Source organism: Nestor notabilis, unplaced genomic scaffold (assembly GCF_000696875.1).
Source record: "Nestor notabilis isolate BGI_N333 unplaced genomic scaffold, ASM69687v1 scaffold351, whole genome shotgun sequence".
NCBI lineage: Eukaryota > Metazoa > Chordata > Aves > Psittaciformes > Psittacidae > Nestor > Nestor notabilis.
This window is the reverse complement of record NW_009914913.1, coordinates 49,282-72,776: the sequence shown is the minus strand read 5'-3', so window position 1 is coordinate 72,776 and position 23,495 is coordinate 49,282. Positions and strand designations below refer to the sequence as shown.

Sequence of the window (23,495 nt, the reverse complement as noted above, 5' to 3'; positions counted from 1 at the left end):
TCCTAAATTTTAAGAGTATGGAATAGTATAAATCAAAATAATGGTAAGTGCAAAAGCAGTGAGTACACCTTTTCTTCCAAATATTGTTGTACCTGATGAGACCTGTGGTGAAAGCATGTAGTGCAATCTTAGCCCATTGTTATATTTTCCATTTCATAGTAAATGGTATCTCAGACAGCGAGCAAGTCTTCTGTACTCTATCACTAGGACTATTGGTCTTAACAATGCTAGTAAGTGATAAAAAATAAATTTCTTGTTAATATTTTTATTATTAAAGGTATCTAGTGTTGTGCTTAGCCTATGTATCTTGGCCTGAAATGTATGCAAGGCACTTGGAACGCAGCACTTGCCAAGAGTGATGCAGTACGTGGGAAAGCCTGGTGCAAGACTGCAGGTACTACAGGTTACAGTAGCACTCTGGCAGAGGAGCAGCCCCTTTGCTCTTGAGTGAGCATTTCTAACATTGTCACACCTGAGGGAACAAGTGGGACAGCAGGAAAAAGATGTACAATATTACATTTTGGTCAGGGACCAGAATTAGAAGTGTACAATTGAATTCCTGCCCCAAAGTGACAAAGAATAAAATGCTGAAATGAATGACGATTTCGTTTATTTTGTTTTTCTGCTAAATCTCGCTCCTTCTTTAGGGCTGGGTTTATGTCTGTGCATAGGAGAGAACTGGTCCCAGTTTCCAGGTCTGTTTTGAGATATTGCTTAGCCAAGCCTCAGTTCCACAAAGGGAAATGTAAACAACTTCTTTTCCACAATTATCTTTCACTAGCTCTTACCAGTCTGTTTGATAGAGGGTTTACTTAGAAGAACAGATAAATGAGTACATGAAACATTTGATCATGCTAAAAATACCACAAAATAAAAAGCACAGCAGAGCTTCATCTCTGGCCTTCATATGAAAAGACCTTGTCCATTTAGGAAATAAAGGTGGAACTTGCCCAAGGTGCATTAAATATAATCCTAGGTTTTCTGGGAATCGGTCCTGCTTCTTCATTTTCAGAGTGTATATTTTTCTGTGTAAATGTACTTAGGGCACTGTCATAAATCTAGTTTCTTGGTGTGTTACTCAGAAAACATTGAAGTTCTGGGCCTAAAACTGCTGACCAAGAAATGTTCTGCCAGCAAGGCTTGTTGTAATTTATATTTCTAAGAGAAATCAAGAGGCAGCAGTGGAGGCTTCTCTCTATATCTGTCACCAGACCATAATCCAATTATAAGGTTCCAAGTTCCAAGCTGTATTTCTATCCAAGTTTTCACCTACATGAGAGATAAAAATGATGTAGAATGAACGTTGCATTCATCTCTAGTTAATACTTATGATATTAGCAATAATTAATGTGTAACTTCAAAGTTGAAATGGGATGAGAATACTGGGATCTGAAGCTTTTTAGCTCTCTTCGTCTGTTTCCTAGCCTCCAGTCTAAAATGGAGTTGTATGAGGAGCAGCAGGGTGGCTGGGGAGGATGGGCAGTAAAATCAGGTGAGAGAATGTAAGTGGTGTCTGATGCAAAGCAGTAAATTGATTTGTAATCATTTATTCTCTTCTCTTCATTTCCAGCTTCAGAGCCCAATTTGAAGGTACGTTCAAGGTTAAAACAAAAGGTGACAGAAAGAAGAAGCAGTCCTTTACTCAGGAGGAAGGACGCAAACGTCAGTTCATTCAAGAAGCGACTCTTTGAGGTGACAGGTAATTAAGAATGGAGAAATTCTATATCAGCTGTGAGTGCTCATGGAACAGTAGTGGTATTTTGGAATTGAAACTGTTTGCTGAACAAAAGGTTATGTCTTCTTTTTCTGCTGAAAAAAAAAATTACTGTGTATGAATAACTTGTAATCTACAGCTTTGTACCATGTACTAAAAAGTATTGTCAATTTGAAAGCCATACTTTCAAACCAGCTTGGAAAACAGTACTTCACAATAGCAACTACAACAAATAAATGGTAGATTGTTGGCAGCAAGGGACATCAAAGGAGAAAAAAAGAATAGTCTCTTCCCTTAACCTGTGTCTTCTGTACATGAATGACATTTTGGGTCTTACATCTTCAACTTCCCATCTCCCATGGAAACTGCAGGTGCTGATAGCAGGCACAAAAATACCTGTCTGCTATTAGTTAATCAAGGACATTTTGTAATCCTGTATTTGGCCCTGTCCGTCTAGTTTCTCGTTTGACAAATGTCAAGTTTAGTTGGTTTCAGTATTAAGTGCTCACTAAGCTGTTTTTTGAGACGAAAGAGTTGAAAGTTTAAATATTCAGTGACATATTGTTCATCATAACAGATAGTAAATATTCATAGTAATTCAAAGTGAACTTTTAGCATGTAAGGATACAGAATTATGCATATGGGTGGGATTAAAAGGGGAAAAAAGGCAAAGTAAAAATTTGTCATCAAGTAGTATTCATTTTCAGTATTTTTCCTACCCTTGAACTTAAAAAGTGACAGGGTGGATGAACCATGGATGCTACGGTTTTCTCTCTCATGTTTGATATTGCGGTGGTAAATTTTGTCACGTATATTTTGCAGAATTGCACCCAATTTGATAAGCAACCATAGTCCTCTCATTTTTAGTCCTTAGGATTAGTATGCTGCCAAGGCCGTATCTGTTGATTCGAAGGAAAAGAGAATTTACAGTGTTTGGTCTCATTCTGACATTTCTTGCTTTGACTCTGCATCTTTGGTAGCTTCGTGGCTTGTTTAAGTGATGTTACTTATGATGAGGCCGTAAGTTTATTCAACAAACTGCTACTAGTCTGGCAGACATGTATCTGAATTCACTTGTCGTGTCAGAAGACGCCAAGATGTAAATATAACACGGCATGAACAAATTCCTGTCATTGTCCCCATACATACAATTCTCATGACAACTTTCCACAGTATGTCATGTGTAAAACTCTGACATGGATGTGAATGTAAGTGTGAAAGCAGCTAAATAAGGTCATTTCCCTAGAAATTATTTCCAGATTAGAATTTTTTACAGATAAGTTATTATTTCCATTTACTGAAGCTCTCATAAGATTCTTGATCCCCACTTCCTTAATTTTAACTGATTTCTATATATTTTATACACTCACAAGGACTAAAATGTCCCAGGAAGTTTTTTCTGCAAGCATTGAAAGAGCAGAATCCTGAAAATAACTGTGTCCTCTTCTAGCTCTGACAATAATTCGGAGCCTTACAGATTGCTGTTATCTTTGTTGATATCAGCTGTATGACATTTTGCACCTTTCATAACCAAAATTTCTCTGATCAAACATTTCTGGTTGAAGCCTTTTCCTCCTTTCTTTTTTAAATTATTTTAACTGAAAATAGCCCTTTATTTAGATGCCTAATTATACAGAAAGTGCTATTGTAATTTTTTAAAAGATGAGAAGAAAAAATGTTTGTGTTTCTACTATGAAAACTACTGATAATATAATGCAAGAGTTTTACCTGACAATTAGTATAGCTGCGTATGAACTCACTTCAGTAAATCAAAGTCAGCTCTAGTAGGAAAGAGTAACAGGTCCGAGAAACAGCTAAGAAATCTCCTGGTAATTTCAGACACAGTGGGGATATATTTTCGCATATAAACTGAGTCAGAAAGAGTGAAGAAGCAAAGAAGTGGCTATTGAATATTTACTGCCACATTTAGTTAATAATTATTTGAACTTCTTGAGTTCTTTAATTTGAAAGCTATTCCATCGAAATAGACTTACTTCTACTAATGCTGCACTCTTCCATCTTTAACCTTGTTAACTGTTTCCATTATATAAATTTAATTGATTTCAGAGCAGGATTACAATAACTCAACAGCATACAACGAGATCATCCTCTCCCCCTTTATCTTAGACAGAACTCAGGAAATTTTAAATCAAGATAACATACAGCCTTTCAAATGCTATTTCAAGATTTTTATATGCTGTAGCTATTCCTTCATATTTGTGCCACAGATCTAGTGAAAGTGGTATATATTTTGCCATTATTACTTGTGTATGTAATGATTAGTCAACAACGGCCTTATGCCCTTTCTAAAATAAAAGGGGTTGGCAGTAGGCCTCATGAATTGACGACATGTTATCATGACCTTTGCAAGCCTGCTATCTCTGTCATTTTGATCTCTTACAGAGGCAGGATTCTTTGCAATTAAAAGGAAAATACTTTCTGTTCTTTTTACTCATTACAAGTTCTATGCGTGTATCTCTACCTTATACTGAGTACCAAACCATCTTTGTGGGAAAAATCAATACTAAATTCTTCCTTTATGAAGCAGACAGATCAGAAGGGTACAAGACCAAGAGGATCTCTCCCTGTTAGCTCTGTAAAAGAAAAACCAAAAGAAATGGAAGATTAATTAAAAATCTTTAATGTAAGGAAATAGCCTAACCTGTAGATTCTTTTCAACAGAAAAAAAACCCAAGCCCGTGCCATTAAAAGTATACAATTAATGAAGATCAAGTGTTCCTTTCCTAGTGTGAAATTCAGGTATGCTTAATCTGTTTTCAGAATCCTCAGTCAGTAGCAGCTCCCCTGGATCAGGTCCCAGTTCCCCAAGCAATGGTCCGACCAGCAGTATAACAGAAAATGAAAACTCAGTTTTGCCATCTAACATTCAAGCTGAGGTAAGACTCTTTATTTGGTATAGATAATTTCTCAGGTTTCTAGACTGGAGAGTTCTGAAACTTCAATTTGATCATGCTCATGAGCAGAGTAATTGCAGAAGTTATAATTATCAGGGATACCAGGCTGTCATCAGAGTATGTTGTATACAAGATACATATTCATAAATGAGATGCCTGTTCAAGAGGCTGGCATACATGAGGTGCATGTTCAGGATACTCTTCAGTAAGAAAACTGCAAACAAAGGCAGCAGTAGAACTACTGGAAGAGGGAGAGTGAGCTGTGGAAGGAACTTGGAAGCATCTGTTGCAGAACATTACCTTTTAGGGTAACCTGAAGAGGTGCACAGTGTTGAACATTGATGATGAACTTTCATGTGCAAAAGGGTGATTTAGGCATTGGTGACCCTAACACATATGAGTTAAGGTGATCCCAGGTTCAGATGGTTTCTGAAGGAGATTTGTTTAATTACAGCATCGGAGTTAGGTGACAAAATCCTTTTTCACATCTGCCTTTTATTTTACTGTACCTCAGTATCCTTATCAGGGCCAGTACTGACATGACAGGAGTCTTGGATACTTGTTTTTGTGAAGCAAGATTGTACATGGAAGGAATCTGAACTACTCCTTATTCTGTTTCATACGTATGTGCCTATCATAACAGGAATGCAGATGGTAAATCAGTTGTGATAAACCTCATTTAGCATAGATGACATGCCTAAATCAATGCTTTCTGTGGCAATATTGTAAAGGGACAATAAACTAACATGAATCAAATTCTGCGATATTCCATATTCATATACTTACAGTAATTCCTACTTTGGTGGCAAAGTTTTCTAGTAATTGTTGGTTTATACAGTGTATGTTAGTAAAATTGCTTAAGAAAATGTGATTTAACAGAGTTTTAGCTAATGGAGATATTTCTCCAGGTCAGTGGCAGGACATTCACCTCAAAAAATACTGGAATGGGCAGTTCAACCTCCAGCAGTGACTTTTCCCCATAATGAATTAATTGTGTGTGTGAACTATGATCCAGGGGGCAGGTGGGTGACCTCTGCACACTGATTAGTAGCCTCTCTCTGGCCCGTAACCAAAAAGGAAAAAAAATTGCATTGATGGCTAACATGTGGTCTTGCCTCATAGCCCCCTGTATGTGATTGCAAAGAAATTTAAATGAGGGAGAGTAAGATCCATCATTTGAATTAGATAAGATCCTAGTTCAATGGCATTAAATGGTATATTTTACTATTGGGAATGTTTTAGATAGAAGTTTGCAATAGGTTGGTGTTAGTGCTGTATTAAACAGCTGGATCATTTATTGACTTGAGGATACTACGAAATGCAAAGGGAATAACATCTCGGACTGATGTACGATGCTTGTTAGTTTGCATATTATAGTTTCTGGATGTTTTCCCACAGTGCGGAGGCACCATCAGAAGTGCATACAATCTGATCAGGCTGGCAATCTCTGTTTGGCGAGATTTGGAAAAGTTGTAGTAACAGCCATCAGCATTATATTCTGTTTATTAATAGAACACCGCATTGCATATAATTTGCGATTACTGTGCCAGACATCAGAAGTTATAGTCCCACCATGCAATCACAGATACTCAAATGAGCCTAAAAAGTTCCTTTAGAAGTTGAGCTGTACATGCTGGAGTTGGTCACTTAGCTTGCTGGAAGTACGCTAAGAAGCTGAAACTAGAGTTCTATTTCTGGATCCAGTGGGGGATTTCTTTACCTCTCTGGTTACTTGACTCTTAATACTGTCATGCTGTGGGCTCAAACATTTTTCCATAAATCTCAGCTTCAGTGCCTTTTGACTTCAGTGGGATTTTCTTTGGTAGTTTAACGGGAGCCAAACTCCTACTTATCTCTTTTCTAGTTTAGCATTAGCTGCCGGCTCTCAAAGGCTATATATCTAATCAATTTTTCATCAGATATACAATGTATCTAATAATAGGATAAGTGTTCCAAAATCACCCAAAATATAACTTGGTTTGCTGTAATCCCGCATGACTCACTTTGCTGTTGTTTCATAATTGTTGTTGGGACATTTGCAGTAAGTGTTGTGCTCGTATCTGAGTGGGTGGATAGCTGTGGTTTTCATGGCACCAAATAAAACGCTTTTTGCTGGGGGAAAACAGGTTGCTATGACAGAGGGCCACTTACCAGTAAAACATGAGTCAATGCCATAATGATTACGCTCTAGTGCATGGACAGAATTAGAGCATTATCAGTAATGAAACAGATTTTTAAAGTATTTTTGCCATATCCATTTGAATAGTGAGACTTTTAAGTGGCTTACCCTCCAGAGCAGACAGTCTGGTGGGCAGACATTTACATTTTTTTGGATGAATAAAGGTGCACTGCAAATGCTGCATTTTTGCAGATAATCTTTTACTATCACAGTTCCCTTAATGGTACTTTCGGTGCCATTTGTTAAAACACTAGTCTCATTATATGAAACTTGAAAGTTAAGCTTCAGATTTTAATTGCACCTTATAAATAAAATGCTGTTTTTATTAGGCCCAGTTGTCTCCAGTATCATCAAGGTTCACCGCAGTAGCTATTTGTCTCTTGTAACATGCCATACACATTGAGGTCACCTGCTGTGCTGGGGCTAAATCTTACGTGCATGAGAAATGCAAGCAGGATTGAGCCTCTGCACAGCACGTCCCTGGAGTTCAGAGGGACGACCTACCTTAGTCGTGTGAAATGATTAATTTTAGGCACTCATGGCCTGGTCAAAAGCCATTGAAGGCAATGGAAAGTTTCCAGTTGGTCTAAGTGGGCTTCAGATCATTTTCTTTTTTTCAGTTGTGCTTTGGAGAGCAGCATTTCCTAGAATATCACCTGATTATACAGGAGATAAAAATGACATCCATGGCAGATAAACACAGACGTGATTTGTGCAACCCCACAGCACTATGTTTCTAATGCTCAGCTCCTTGAGGTGCTCTTTGCAAGTGGCCAGTGGAAAAAATGTGTAGGTTTCTGACCAGCTGTTTACTTCAAGTGTATGTGAAGAGTCTGATTAACTAAAAAACCAAAAACCAAAAAACCACAACAGCCCAAAAGCCTTAAGAATGAAGTGTATAAGTAATTATAAACATTCAAAGCTATGACAACCTTACTGTAGCTCCATAATTGAGAAGTATGAAAGACATTTCCTCTTCCCCTCCTAATATATAAATGTGCCTATAAACATGCACACCTGAAATAGGTGTTCCTGCTTCTCAGAAGGTCCCAGTATAGCAAAACAGAGGTGCAATAACTAACCATGGTTACTCGATGATCGTATTCAGTTATTGTACTCTATTTTAAGAAAAGGGTAACTGTTCACAGGCCATTTTAAGGGTCAGGAAGCAGGATCCATGTATGCAGTGAGTGAGCATATACAGGAGCAAGTAGGGCGAGTTGCTCTTTGGGGTGATTTAGGTGCCAGTCCAAACAATCAAGTCTGCATGTAGGATGAGGACCATATCTTAGCCATTGTGCTGCCAAAAGACTCTGCTGGCAACTCCACCTTTTGCCACCATTTCAAGTTATTCCCAACTGTGTAAAATGAGAAGCTGCTGCTGGGATCATGCAGTTCTGCCTTAGCATATGCAGGACCCTGATTTATACAGGTGAGCTACTAAGCTTATTTTGAGAGATGAGATTTAACTTATGCTTAGGCTAATATTACCTGAAAATATTTTTTTAAATAGTTACCAAAATTAATATGACTGATAATTGGCAATATTAGAAATTGGATTAAATGTTTTTACTAATAAACTCCTGTTTTTAACATTAAACTCCCATGATTCTGCCTGATGAAACAATTGTGCCTGACCTTAATGTGGGCATGTGTTTTCCTGCTATATACCCTGTCACTGTTAGGTTTGTTAATTCAGATCTTAGGAGGTAATAGTATCATACTGAAAACTAAAAAGGAAACATGTATTTTGAAGTGGCTTTGTTTAGATGCTGCAATTGCTACAAATTTGATTATGTTCTAGGAGACATAAGAGCTGCTGCAGTGTCCTTTTGCAGTAAAGTCTTTGTGATCTCCCTCAGTAATATGTCCATAGTCTTGACATGGCTTTATTCATGGTCAAAGGTGGATGTTATCAAGGCAAGATACTGTTAGCCAGGAATTAATGTAATATACAAGTGAAGTTTCTTTGTTTCGTGTGCTATCTATTGACATTCCCTAGATACCAAAAGAAAATTACAGAAATGAACTTCTACTGTTATTGTCTCAGTGATAGGTCGTATCTCCAAACAAACTGTACGAGGAAGGTTATGTTTTGGAATAACATCCTGTGTTTTTGTGCTTAACCACTTTTCATTGATGGTCTGAAGTTGCATTGTATTAGCACAGAGTATTTTACAGAGTTAATTGATATTCCAGGTTTGTCCAGGGGAAAATCTACAGCTCCCCACAACATGCTTGACAAGTTATTATATTTACTTTAGTCAAAGCCCGAGTGTGCAGTATCCCTCTTGGAGGTGGTCTATTATTGGAGTCCCATATGCTTTTTGTTTGGGAAGAAAGCAGTCACTGTGTCATACTGTTACACAGGGTATTCTTTTTCAAGGATGTTGTTCCCTTGGGGACCATATCATGCCAGAGTTCCTAAGTCTAATAAGACCTTTGTAGCTCTTATTGTGTTGAAGTTCTGGGAGGGAAGCAAGAGTTAAACAGAAAATGTAATTCAAGCAACTATACTAGACCACATGTTGAAAAACATGACTGTTCAAGCAGAAAGGCAAAGGCTTCAAAAAGATTCCTATTGTGGTAATGTAACTTTTTATGTTTCTTCCCAATGAATATAGAATGGAAAGACAGAGGGTGATCTTTGTAGAATGCCTGGTTTTACTTGACAGTAATTAAAAATACATCAGCAATTCCATGTCCTTGAAAATTTTATCACAAGGCTTCAAAAGAAGTGTTAAAGATTTTAACTTGGAGGGAATTAGGAAAGCTATGAGGGGTATCCCACCATCGGAGAATGATAGGACGCTGGTTTTGTATTGTATGCATAGAGAGAGAGGGAGGCAGTACATTTTTTAAATGGCAGATCTGGCAATCTACCTCACTTTCTACTCCCAAATTCCCATGTCAATGGATGAAGTATTGTGCCTGAAATTTCCCCATATCATAGTCTGGGTAAGAAAATACACGGATTAGGTAGAAACATTTCATACCTTACAACAAAATTTATAATGACCACAGTAAAGTAAAGGTGTAATACATGCACATTTGTGACACCTTTGATTCTGCTTGATATGCTCCTTAATTCATTGGCTAAAATCCCACTGAGTTTCTAGTACTGAAAATGCAGGTGATGAGAACTGCTGTTTAGCTGATGAGACATTGATGAGAATAGAAGGTCTAAGTATCCTCAAGATTTCATTTGTTGCATGGAAATTTGGTTTACTAACCAAGGAATAATCCATGATGATATCAGTTGTTTTCCTAAGAAAAGTATCAACAGCCTTTTCACAGGGACAGTACTTTTCCTTATCTGGCACCCCATTGAGATGCAAACCTGTCAATGTAGCAGGACAACAGGGATGAAGTAATCAAGATAAAAAAACTTGGAGATGGTACTTCAGTTGTTTTTCCCCTTTATTCCAGCATCTGGTTTCACAGCAACGGCTTTTGATACAGGATGAATCAGTGAACTTGCTGAGTTTGTACACATCCCCTTCTCTGCCCAACATTACCTTGGGACTTCCAGCAGTGCAGCCTCAAATCAGTGTAAGTGACCAGTCTCAAGCCTTGTGTCTGTTTTTGCTTCCAGAAAACCTGCTTTCTGACTGTTCTCATTTTTTTTCTATTTTAGCGTTTTGGAACATAAGCAGTTCATAGTAGGAACCAAACTTTTCTTTGCATTGTGCAATATCTGAACATTTCAGGGCACAATTTGAAAGCAGTAATCATTCTTAATAGCAGATAAGTGCCAGTGAGGAGCTTATCTAAGTACATGCCACATGCTTTGCATTTACGGCTGCAAATCAAATAACAGATTTCAGACATGGTGAGAAGTATATGAGGAGATCATTTAGTATAAAAGTTCATATTATATGATCGCCCCTACCTGGTAGAGTACAGCACCTATAACTTTTTATGAGATTCCAGTAGCAACCTAATCTGGGCTGGAGCATAGTAGGAGAAGAATCCAATATTCCTGCACAAAGGTTAGTTATTTGAGTGGCCTGCTATCAATCAGTTAAATAAAATCAGTGATATGTGAACAACACTTAGTATTTTAATATTAAATTTGTTCATATGCCCTTTGTTCAGTTTGCAGCAATTTAATATGTGATATGTATGAAAACATGGGCATGGTATGTATGGAAATCCATGCTGATGGATAAGGATCTTTAGATCTAGACCAAGTTAGCATAAATTGTATGTGAAATCTGAGGCTCAGTAGAATATGTGAAAATTTTGCCTCTGGTCAGAGCTTCCATTTTCTGATTTCCAGCAAAAATGGTGAAGTACTGATAGAAGTTATATGGTTGTTCTATGCAACAGAATATAAATTTCAAAGAAATTTTAGCCATTTAAATTTCTTAGAAAGTAAATTGGTAACTTCTATAAATATATGAGGGCTGTAAGTACAGCTTTCTATGGTATAAGAAAAAAAATAAATCTATACAATCCACTATGGTTTTTAGCAAGTGCTACTTCAGAGCTAAATGTAGTTTCAAGTTAAAGTTTCATCTTATTTTATGGCTTTTTCAGTACATTTACTGTTCTCACCAATAATATATAGCTGCAGTCCAACAGTTTAACATCAGATAAAGAACTTCGCAAAAAAAGTTGCATAAGCTTCAGTTCTCTAGAAGCCTTTCATGAGATTTTTATAAGCAAATTATTGTTTTTAAGGGGTGGAAAAACTGAACTGACCATGAAAAGTAGTGCTTACTTTTCCAGACGATATCATCAAAAATTTCTTAGCTATTTCACAAAAAATGGAACTAGCTTCAAAGTAATTTTATGACATTAAAATAGAAATGAAAATATGTTTAATTTGCTCACTCAAATCATATGAGCTTTTGATGTGGCCAGCTAGCACCAAATATTACTTTTGGCATTAGAAAAAACAAAGAAGTTGATTTATGCAAGTAATGTTTATTTCTGTTACCAGAATAAGCAGTTGCGAATTGCATGTAAAGTTTACTTTGGTGTTTGTTTTTCAGGGAAGGGTGATAGCAGAGTGTGAAGTAAGCATACACCCAAAAAATATTAGTGAAAAGCTTGGTTTGCCTTATTAGAATTTGTGGAATTTAGATTGTCAGAGATACTGATTTTACCATAACATACCATAGGTGGTTGTCTGAAAGCCACAACATGCTTATTCCTGTTAGGTTATTATTCTTGCTGTAAAAATTGTTATTCTGCTTTAGCTGCTTTTTTAAGATTTTTTTTTTAAACTAGACAAAGAGCAAAGAAATATAAAGTACATTTGCAGTGCTGAAAGGCTGAAACTTCCAAAAGCTTTAAATCCAATAACTGCAATTTATAAGGGCACTTTAAAATGCCACACACATGCAAGAGCTCTTGATGGTTCTGTAGATGAGAGTTTAACTCTACAAATTTACTTTGCAAAGGGTAAAACTTACATTTGTGCTGTCCTTCAGGGAGTCAGGGAGTGCTCCAGGAAAAGTAATAGCTTCCCACTACTACAGGTAATTATTTTGTTTTGCTGATTGGCTTGCTGTCTCATGGAAAGTTATGTGAAAAAACAAGCTTTGCCTCATCCAAACTCAATGGGAACTATTTCCTCTGATCCCTTATTTTCCTGTGCAGGAGGCTGTGGGAAGGTCTTAGGAATTTTAAGGATAGGTCCTGTCTTTTCATTAATAATGTTCTAACTAGTAGTTTCTTATGCTTTGGCTTTTACTACTGATTTTTACCAAGTGGTTTCATTACCCAGTTTCTCACAGTGCTGCATTTAACTGGCATGTTCTTCCTCCCTTTTCATCTCACAGTCACAGTGTAAGATAAGAGATGTTAACCTTTTCCTCTGTATGTATTCATAAAGTATGACATAAGACCATCTAATCAAGCAGAGATAAACATGGCCAGGTCTATGAAAAGCAGTTACCAGTGCTGTTGTTCCTTGACAGGCTTCTTCATCATTCAAAGAAAAGCAGAAGGGGGACACCCAGTCGCTCAGACAAGGACTGGCCTTGGCTGGACAGTATGGGGGGAGCATTCCTCCATCCTCAACTCATCCTCACGTTGCTTTGGAGGGAAAGCCAAATAGCAGCCACCAGGCTCTCTTGCAGCATCTGTTACTGAAAGAACAAATGAGACAGCAAAAACTTCTTGTGACTGGTAATGATCAAGTCTTCAACAGAATAATAATCTAAGATGTTTTTAATGACATTTGTATTCACATTAAATGTAATAATACAGATACCATACATCCTAACTGTTGGGAAAAGTGGAAAGGTGGGAGAAAAAAGGACAACATCTTTGCTTTCCCCCATAGTGATTCTTCCCCAGTCTGTTAGCCTGAAAGAATTCAATGATCACAGAAAAAAGAAAATGATTACTTCATCACATTCTTTTACAGCTGCTGAACTTCCCAGCATGGTGAGGCACGTGGTACACATCCCACTGCATCAGTGCTGATGCTAAGTTCTGCAATATACACCCCTCTTCTCTCTGAAAGCTCTCTCCCTTTAGAACTGTGTTGTTTTTCACACTGGAGTGAAATGTCCTTGTTTTGCAGGAGCGGTTCCTCTTCATCCACAGTCTCCTTTAGCAGCAAAGGAGAGAGTCTCACCTGGTATACGAGCTGCCCACAAACTGCCTCGTCACAGGCCGCTGAATCGAACCCAGTCAGCCCCTCTTCCTCAGAGTACTTTGGCCCAGCTGGTTATCCAGCAGCAACATCAACAATTTTTGGAGAAGCAGAAACAGTACCAGCAGCAGATCCACATGAATAAGGTGAGTCCCCAAAGTGAGGAATTTCCGGTGAATGTAAAAGTTGAAAACTAATATTGGAGTTTAGGTATTGGTACCATGTGGTTATGGACAGTAGACAGGTTCTTGCACAATTGTCTTGTTTATGAACAATTGGTGTATATGTTCATTTTCAACTTCTGAAATATGCTACAAAGCTAATTTTCATTCTTGAAATCAGCAAGAATACAATTCAACTAAATAGTGTTCAGAGCATCTTATAGGTTTAAATTACAGGTAGTTTCCTGTTGAATGGTACATGATGCCTTAAAGATTACTAAATTTTTATCCAATTTTTTTATGTGCGCTTTTGAGCTTCAGCAATCATTCCTTTCAACTGCCTTTGAATTGTCTTTTAACCTTGCTCATTGTGGACTGTTACGTGCAGTAACTATATAACTCATCTAAACTCAACCATTTGATTAAATTTATCTTTTTTTATCGGCTTTTATCAAACCAACTTTTTCTCTGTAAGTCAATTAGTAACGTGAAAGTTTGTTATCTATATGGTGCTAGAAAATTCCCATGTTAGGAGAAAGAAGAATGTGCTATTGCTAACATCAGATACAGAGTTAAATTGCGCCCCCTCTTTCCATGCAGGGTAAAACCTTATTCTGGGTCGGGGGGAGAAGAAGAAAAGGGACCATGCATTAATAAACAAAGAGCAGCAGAATCTAAAGAGATTTATCAGCAGCTAATGCTTCTACAACAAATGCGATGCTGTTCCCTGCTCTAAGATGAAGATCCCCAACTAATTAAATGTTTTCATCTGGAGAATGTTTTTCTGCACTTACTACATAGCTTTCCAAAAGTTATTTGCTGGAGCTCCACTAGTAATTCAGAGATATTAATCATTCATCTTCAGTTGTCTTCTTTTATTTGAGGGTTACTTAATAACTATATATAAGAGGCAATGGCAAAGAAGAAAAGATTAAAAGCGGTGTTCAGCCCTAGTACCTAAGAAAAAAGAAATAAAAAAAATCAATCCACCTTATTGGGTGAACTTCTCCAGGGGCTACTGATTCTTTGGAATCCAGTAAGAATTCCCAACAAAATTAGAAACAAACCTAGAGTTTAAGTACATAGTTTGTACAGTGGTTTGGTTATTAAATCTTGTCTTAATTAGGAAAAATGAAGACCAGAAAACTTCAAAGTTCGGAACTGATCCTTGCATGTTAACCCCTCTCAGCTTGGGTGTTTTGATTACTCAACTAGGACTCCAGTTGGCTTTTCTTTGAGTATGCATTCCATATGTTTAATCAAGATGGCATATGTATATCTCGTAGCCTCAGGTTTTGAAAATATTTCACCTGCCCTCAATTGTCTGAAGAGAAAAGAAGTTTTACTAGTAAAGCCTAGTCTTTGTGCTGTTTGCGGGTATTTGCTACAAACCAATCAGTTCATGCATTCCTCACAAAGCAAAAAACCCCACTGACGTTTTTTTTGCGAGATAATATGCTTTTTGACACCAATTCTACTAAAGCATTTGGGGATATTTGCTGGGCCATATAAGTACATTTGCCCTGAATATGAAAATTAAACTTGCATTGCATAAGTGTATTCCTAGTCACACAGGACTAGGAAATGCATTGCACCTCACAAGAGCTAGGCTGGATGAGGAAGTAAAAAGACTGCAGTTGGTTTGGGATAATGCTTGTTTCAGTAACTTTTTTTTTTTCCTGAGTTAAAGTGCAGTGAAAATACATGTTAAGAAGAGTAACTCCCTCTCGTACTTCAAATACGCTTTCAGTCTCACGTGGTTATTTGTGATAGATAAAACAATTCCTTCTTGTAAAACTTAGTGAACAAATTTTTATTCTCTACAGTATAGGCTATATGCATATGCAGATAGTAGAAATTTAAATTTATCCTTAATAGCTTCTCAGTCTCCTTTATCCCTACTCCCAGAGCAGCTAGCCTTCACCAGGAGCACAGTAAAACAGCAGAGCAACAAACACCGAAGGAGGAATAGGATCATGCTGCAGCCACAGAAGCAGTGGGTTGTCAAAGGATGCAGGTGGTTTATCAGACTTTACAGTGTGCAGCATCTAGGTTCTTCTACAGCACCTTTCTCAGAATAACCATTCTGATGAATAGCACTGAAAAATGACAGTGCTCTAATTATGTATCTGTCCTCTGCAAGTACACAGAAAGCAGGGAGCTTGTAACAGTGGGGGCATGTAATAATGTTTTAAAAAGAAACCTGATTTTTAGAAACTGGAATTTAAGTGTAGCCCATAGACAAGAGAGTGAGAAAAGATCAAATCATGGAGTAGCTTTTAAGTACTGAATTTAAAGGTGTATTCTTCAACTCTTTAACTTAAAGGTTCAGATTGAACACCTGTGTCTACGTAAGGTTTTTAAACTCCTATAGCATGGTGGGCTATACCTTGTTCAATCTTAAAACTTGCCTCTATTCACAGTTGAAGTTATTTATTCATTATATAGTTTGCATGGCTTTACAATCAAACTTAACTCTGCAAAGCAGAGTTACTTGAACCATAAAACAGTAGATAGTCTAGACCATGTAACAAAGCAACCCAGTGTCTTCTCACTTCTTAGGGCAAGTTTGGGCATGTATCAAGTAAATACATACACTTGTATTTTCTGTTAGTCTGTCTCTTCTGTTCTTAGCCTGTATAATTAAATCTTCACAGAGGTGTAATTCCCTCCTTTTCAATCATGAAAAATATAGGTGGGGTATTTTTAATATGGAATACTCAAACATTCTCTTAAAAGTTTTTTTGTGTGAAATCCCACAACCATTTTAAACTGACAAGACTATGAAATGCCAGTTGATCAAGAGCTTAGAACAACTTAGTATCTTCTTTTCAATTTCTCTTTCTTTTTTTCCTTATGTTTAGGACTTCAAGAAACTAAGACTTTAATATAGTTCAGCTGAACCCAGTATATGAATGTTTGCCCTGAGCTAAGATGATATGGCATGCGCCAGCACTCCCTGAAAACTGTTCTTGGTCAGATCATTTGGGCGGACATATAGGTGTATCTTTCTGTAACAATAAAAAGAGGGAGAGACCAAATTTCTCTCCACCCCATTGATCTTGTATTTATCTTGTATTAAAAAGCCATTTCTTTTCTTTAAGAAAATAATACATTTCGGCAGCAAGCCAGTGCTGCTGTGAGGGTGATAACAAGCAAAATCTAACATAGGTCAGAGGTAAAGAATTCCCCTGGATCATTTCCATTCTGAAAAGAAACAAATCATTGCCAAGAGGTGTGCCGCTGTCCTTAATAACAAAGAGAAGATCCCCTATGGATTATTTCTGGTCAGCTGTCAGATGCCAGGCTTTTGATGTGGGAAATGGTATACGTCTCCACTGAAGTCTGGCGTTTATACCTGCGGGATCTAGTACGCTGACCTTCTGAAAACATTCTGCAAATGTTCACATCCCATCCAAAAGTAGGTAGAAACCCTCATTCCAGCTTTCTGGGGAAAAAATATTAAATGAATGTGAAGTAACCTGAACTTGTCTTAGGGAAGATCGGCTTTGCCGTTGTCAGCTTTAATATACTTCTGTCCAAATGGCAGCTTATTTCCTTATGAGGCCCTTTGATCACCATTGCAGATCTTCATTCTACTCAATAAAGGGAGTCCGAAGTCTGAACCCCCAGTTGAAATTATTGCAATCAGGTACCAAAAGACCACTACTACAACAAAACCCTTAAAATCTTGATGTTATTTGTATATCTTTGTATCTAGAAACCTTTGACCCTGCCACTTGCAGAAAAAGGGGTGATTTTGGTGTAAATAATGTAAGTGAAAAGCCCCTAGCATACATCTGTGTTCAAGAAAATCTCAGAGATCATAATGTGAAGAGTAAGTGAGCAAAGCCCTCTGTCTTTAAAGGTCATCTTTTGTCACATATGATGAATAAAGGCCTGCCTCCACTGAAGCTAAACGAGCACTGTCTTCACTCAACCAAGATATTATTTGTTCAGTGAAGGAACCCTACATATGTTCTTAAAATAATGTATTCATAGCATTTTGACAGTTTGTTTTTTATGGTAAGATCCTCCTCTGTATTGGAGTAGTACAGGTTAAAATAATGGGGCAGTTGGTAGGGTGCACTTAAGTATGAGAGCAGTATGGATAATGTTAGAACTTACATAAGGAGTACCTGAATTTCAGTTTTCATTTCAGGATGTGAGTTGGTTTAAAGCACCTTTCTGTAGGGAACCAGTGGCTGGGAAGTAAAAAATACCTAGGAAGTAAAAATTTGTTAGTGCTTTGGATGGTGATCATAATTGACCAATATCCATTAATAAAAAATGAAAAATAATACAGATGGTTCTGTTGATTTACTGATGGAAAAAATGCTATTTGTTGTCAATAGGAATACTGAAAAGATACAGTTAACCCCATATTGATCATTCGGTTCTCTGAATGATACTTACTGAAGTACAGATGACTGGATCAGATTGAGCTGGAGTAAATTAATATAGTTTCATTCAATATGTTACAACTGAGGTTTTAGTTTTCTGGCTTACACATCTGACTAGTACCTTCTGAAGATGAGAGATAGCACATCTCTTCAAATATTGCTTATAGCAGACGTTTACTTGGACAAAACTATAGCAACAGCTGACTGTGGAACTGAAAACTGACCAAAGCATTTTCTCATTTGCTGAGAACTTCTGTTTAGGCCATAACGCAGAAGAATCATTTTGAAAGATAAATACATCCCTTAGAAACATTGTACTACATGAGTAACAGAGACAACAGTAAGCAAGTGCCAGGTTGTTTCAGTACAGCTAACACACATAGCTGGTCAAAGTAATCTGAGATAGCCATAGGAGAGAAGGAGAAAAAGTGTGTTTCGTATGTATGTATACGAGTTCTTAGAAACAACTGCCATGTATTTAAAATGAAGAATGAATTAAAGAAATGTAGGGGTTGCTGTTGTGGGATTTTGTGCTATGTCTCTCTGTAAAGACATTTTATTTAAAATACCGTATTTTACAAGAGCTTATCGTTACAAAGGAGAAACAAAGGCAGGAGCTGCAACTGAAGGACCTATGAAATGGTTTGTTGCAATCTCCAGGTTATTTAGTCTTCCACTTTTCTGTACAAGCAAACAGGTTAGATTGTGTTTGATGTCTTTTTTGCTTGGACTCTTGCAGTTATACAATGGAGCTGATGTCTGTAAATGCTTCCTCTCCTGCTGCCACTATTTACTTTGGCTCATGCATATCCCTTACTGTTTAATTTCCTGAAAATAAAAGGAAAAAAATATATAGGTTACATTAGCATGAAGCTATTTTTCTAAGTGACTCCTTTAGTTGGAATAGCGATAACAATAATGTGCTGGTTAAGGAGACCAACTCTAATTTATTAGTGAAATAAACCATGGGGTTTTTAAATGTAGCCTTATTAAAACTCAGATTAATCAATCACTTTTCCAAAATTAAAAATACACATTAACATGAGGAGAGTCCTGCATGTACCTACAGAAAAATTCAGAAAAAAAGTAGTAAGTATGTGGGGATTTAAAGTTAAAGATTTAAACATTCAGTGTAAGCAGAAATATCCAGCTGCACAGTGTTTCATTTAAGACTCATTTTCTGCTATGTAATCTAGCTTTAGCTAGAGAGGTAAGATAGAAATACTGACTCTAAACTGGTATCATTGCATGTCTCCAGGTACATAATTTTCTACGGTACTACCAGGAGATGTAATATAAAATCAGATGTTTCTGACTTAGAAGAACTGACCAATCTCTTGGTAATGCTACTGATGTAATTTACTGGAGTAAGGTGGGGCCAAGCTGCCTTTAGAAAACACTTTAACAAACAGGAAAGCATGGTAGTGATACAGAGAAAGCATTCCGCTGTGGCTTAGCAGACTGAGCAGCAGGAGTGGTTTGTCAGGTTTGGGGTCTGTCCCTCCTGCCATGCTATCCACTCTTTTTAGCATTCTCCAGCATGAGATTACATGACATAAAAGTGAAAAAGCATAAAAGAAAGGAGTAATAAGCTAAATATGTGTCTTAACTTTGTTAGTAAGTAATGGTAAAAGGTGGGGTTTTTCTCTTCTCAGTATATTTGACCTTGGAGATATATATCAGTATTTGCTTGAAATCAAGTGGTCAATTGAATAAATGGTAATTACTCATTTGACCCCACAGATGCTTCCTCACATCTCTGATTTGTATCTCTTTTGATAAAGTGGGGATTTTTTCAGTTTGGGTTTTGAGGACTACACCTGGACTGGTTTGGAATATATCAGCTGCATCTTAAACAGTAAAACATAAACCGTACTCGATTGCAATACTCAGGTATCTGGCACCTCCACAGAGCTTTACAATAGAAGTTAGTGGTATAAAACCAGTATTTTCCGGGTAGCTATGTTATATCACTGTACTTTCCTTAAACTGGGATACCTGTACCATGCATGACAAAGCTGTAGTCTCTCCAGTCGCAGGCAGATCTGCTTGTGATATCTTTGTGCCACAGGAGAGGGACTGACACCAGCTCTTTATCACCACTCCTTTGTTGCCTTTCAGTGCCTTCATGCCTTAATTGATAGAGAAGCTTATGTGAACATTACCTAGTTTGCTTATAACAAAATATTACCCATATTACTAATTTTCTTAGAACTTAAAGAGGTTGTGTTGTGGAAATCAACTGTAATGTAGTTACATAAATTTCTGCATTTAAGTTTGAAGAGTATGAAAGGAGCCCAGTTTCTCTTGATTACCAGTGTAATAGATGTGTAATGTTTTCATTCTTCTGCCTTATTTTAGTTTAGTGTTTCTGTATAGCACTCTCTACATACATGGTATTTTCTACTGCAGAATAACAAGTGACCTTTTGCTTAAGAATTTTGGTTCTTTTTTGGCTTGTAGGTTAGTATTTTAGCAATCCATAGCTACGTGGGCTTGCTGCAGATTCTAGTACTTCTTTGTGTTTGGCATCAGTGAAAGGAGTCAGTAACTGTTCCCCCATTCTCTTTCCAGATGCTCTCTAAGTCCATTGAGCAGCTCAAGCAGCCTGGCAGTCACCTGGAGGAGGCTGAAGAAGAACTTCATGGAGATCACTCGATGCAGGAAGAGCAAGCTCCCACCAGCGGTGCCAGCATTAGGGTTGAGAGCAGCAGTGCTGGTGTGGATGACAGAATAGGACAGCAGGTGGGGGCTGTGAAAGTCAAAGAGGAGCCACCGGACAGTGATGAGGATGTTCAGACCCAGCAAATGGAATCTGGGGAGCAAGCTGCTTTTATGCAACAGGTAATAGGCAAAGATTTAGCTCCAGGATTTGTAATTAAGGTTATTATCTGAGCATCATGTGCATTTTCTAGGCTTTGGTAGGCAGTTGTGTTTTGATTCACTGATCTGACAAATCCTGATTTACTGTTCAAAGAATCTAACTAAGGCAGAAGTGTTGTATGCACACTTGAAAACATAGTGAAGCTCATCCTTATGGCCACTAATTGAGAAAATACCTGTTGCAGTCACTTACTCTATATAAATCTTTGCGTAATAGCTCGTAGACTTTGTATTAGCCCAGACTTTGTATTACATTACATCGCTTAATTCTAGTGAAAGAGAACTCCTATCACCTAGCTTGTTGAGATCAGCAATTGCTGGAATTAGTTTCCAGTCCTGATTGATGAAACATTCTCCTTCTCTGATTTTGAATCCTCTGACGTTTGCTTTCAGCTGTCTGTATATACTGTATCATATTGTAGTCTCGAACACTGTTGTTAACCTTAGGGTATTTTTTTCCCAGTAGACAGGTACTGACTGCTATATCAGTGGTCCCAGGCTGATGTATAAAGTTTAATTTAGAGAAGAGGTGGATGCAATTTACAAGGTGGATATAAAGAGGCAAGGCACTGTTTAAAATTGCATTGTTTTCTTTTTTTGCACTGCTTAGTTAATTTTTCATTCTGTCTTATTTGATGATGTCGTCCACAGAGACATCCTTAAATGTAGCAGATGCAAGTACTGGCAACAAGCAAAAGGCAGCATTAGGTTGCAATCAGTTATTAGGATATTGCAGGAAAAGCACAGAACTGTTATCGTTATCAACTGATACCCGATCACTTGTTTGTTATTTTAAATAAAGACTAATCGTACAGTATGACATAACCTTTACTGCTAGGTCTCATGGACAAATACTGAAATAACAACTGTGCATAAAATGCCAGCTTGGCAAAGGGAGACTTCAGCTTGTCGGTGAGCTGAAAGGCACAGTGCACGTATGCAGCCAGCGTGCTGGCATCCCTTTCCGTTGCCGTCCGCTCAGGCAGGGCAAGGCTGGATGCAGTGGAAGGCCCTGTTTATTTAAGTCGATACTTTGTCAGGTCCCGCTGTTCTCCTGCAGAAAAGTGATTTTAGGAGGGGGGGCAGGAAATGCCTTATGGAAACAGGAAGCCCAAGTGATTCATGTGCTGAGGAATGCGGGGCGGGGGGGACGGGGCAGCGCTCCCTCTGTTTTTAAAGGCACTCTATGAATTGATTTATTGTCAAAGAAAATAACAAAGCGAGTAGGGAAATTGTTAAGGAAGCTTTCCAGTGAAACATTTCCTTCATATTCCCTTTTGATATGTTTACCTTGTTTTATAGGTTTACTTTTGTTAAGCTAGTTAAAGATTCATTGTATTAAGATCCCCTTTAATATGGGTAATCCCAAACTGACCTGGAATCCTTGTCAGGGTTTTTTTTCTATTAAAAATATTTATATTTCTAAAGCTGAGGTATTTTAAGGTGCAGTATCCTGTTTCAAGAGAGATAGCTGTTTTGCCAAATGTAGAAATTGTTCTAAAATATGTTATTAGCATGTGTTGTTTACATTATGCTCTAATACTATTAAATCTCTTTTAAAATGTTGCAACTTCTAAAGATACATTATCCTTTTTCCTAGATGATCTCCAAACAAATGTCTAAATAGTTACTGTTAATATGAAAGGCCTCCTTAGATAGAAGAGATATATTAATTGAGAAAAAAACACAGGTGATTTTTATGTGTGCTTCATATTTGAAAAGCAGTCTTTCTTCATCTTGGATGAAAAAAATCACATTCACATTCAAAAAGTAATAGAAGAGTGAAATTAAATGTTTTTCCCCTTCTGTATAATTTTAATTTTCTTTGAAATCTAACTTCAGCCTCATCAAAAAGGGATAGCGCATCTTTTAAAATATATTTTATTTGGGGAGAAACTTGCAAATGAGAAGACTTTTGTACAATATCACTTCAAAGACATATATTCACGAAAGACAAGATATTTTTATAATGTCATTCAGGTGAGAAACCCCAATACATTAGTGGACTTTAATTTCAGAATCTTTCAAATTTGGATGAAATTTAAAATAGAGAAACTACCTGGAACCAGTGAAAAGGAAAACTGGGTTTAAACAACCACATTTCTAATTGATTATTGTCTCTTACATTTTAAATCTACTGTATTTATTATAATTTACACCCTTAGAGGTGATCTCTTGTTTTGTGTTGTAAATATATTCTGTTTGTATGTTCCCTTTTTTTGCCTTCTGATATAAGTCTCTTCCTTTCTCAAATAAAGTTTTTTTTTTAAAAGATCACCTTTCAGATATCTGACTTTGTGTAAATTTGATAACTTAGTTGTGCTTTTGCTTTGTATAACCAAATATGTTCACTACACATTGTTGAAACAAATCAAGCTTTCAGGAGCAAGGTTTTAATTACACTATTCTTAGAATAATTACACAAAGTCTTTTTTTGGTCTCTTGTTTTATCCTACATCAGCCATCATAAGTTTTAGTGAATGTGGAGTAGTATTGATGCATGCTCATTTTCCCATCATGGCATCTGTCTTGAACATGTGATCATATATCGTACCATATAGGAAAGGTAGAGGTGAATTCCAGTTTCTTAGCTCCTAATTATCTGAACTTATTTCCATTATGTTTCT

At 37.2% G+C, this 23,495-nt stretch overlaps 1 protein-coding gene across 6 annotated transcripts in view; it reads left to right on the top strand.

Annotated features, from left to right (window-relative positions):
• Nucleotides 1-23,143, top strand: part of HDAC9 (histone deacetylase 9) — a 96,332-nt gene extending 73,189 nt beyond the window's left edge. For 3 of the 6 annotated variants that reach the window (XM_010023868.1, XM_010023869.1, XM_010023866.1), the window contains 5 exons: nt 4,496-4,611; nt 10,238-10,360; nt 12,739-12,949; nt 13,350-13,567; nt 20,560-21,389. In XM_010023868.1, coding sequence (XP_010022170.1) covers nt 4,496-4,611; nt 10,238-10,360; nt 12,739-12,949; nt 13,350-13,567; nt 20,560-20,880 — 989 coding nt within the window. In that variant the 3' untranslated portion in view covers nt 20,881-21,389. Of the gene's footprint in view, nt 1-1,570; nt 1,700-4,495; nt 4,612-10,237; nt 10,361-12,738; nt 12,950-13,349; nt 13,568-20,559 lie in introns of all 6 variants that reach the window. The other 3 variants (XM_010023864.1, XM_010023865.1, XM_010023867.1) reach the window with 3 other exon arrangements.
• Nucleotides 23,144-23,495: the final 352 nt, after the last annotated feature.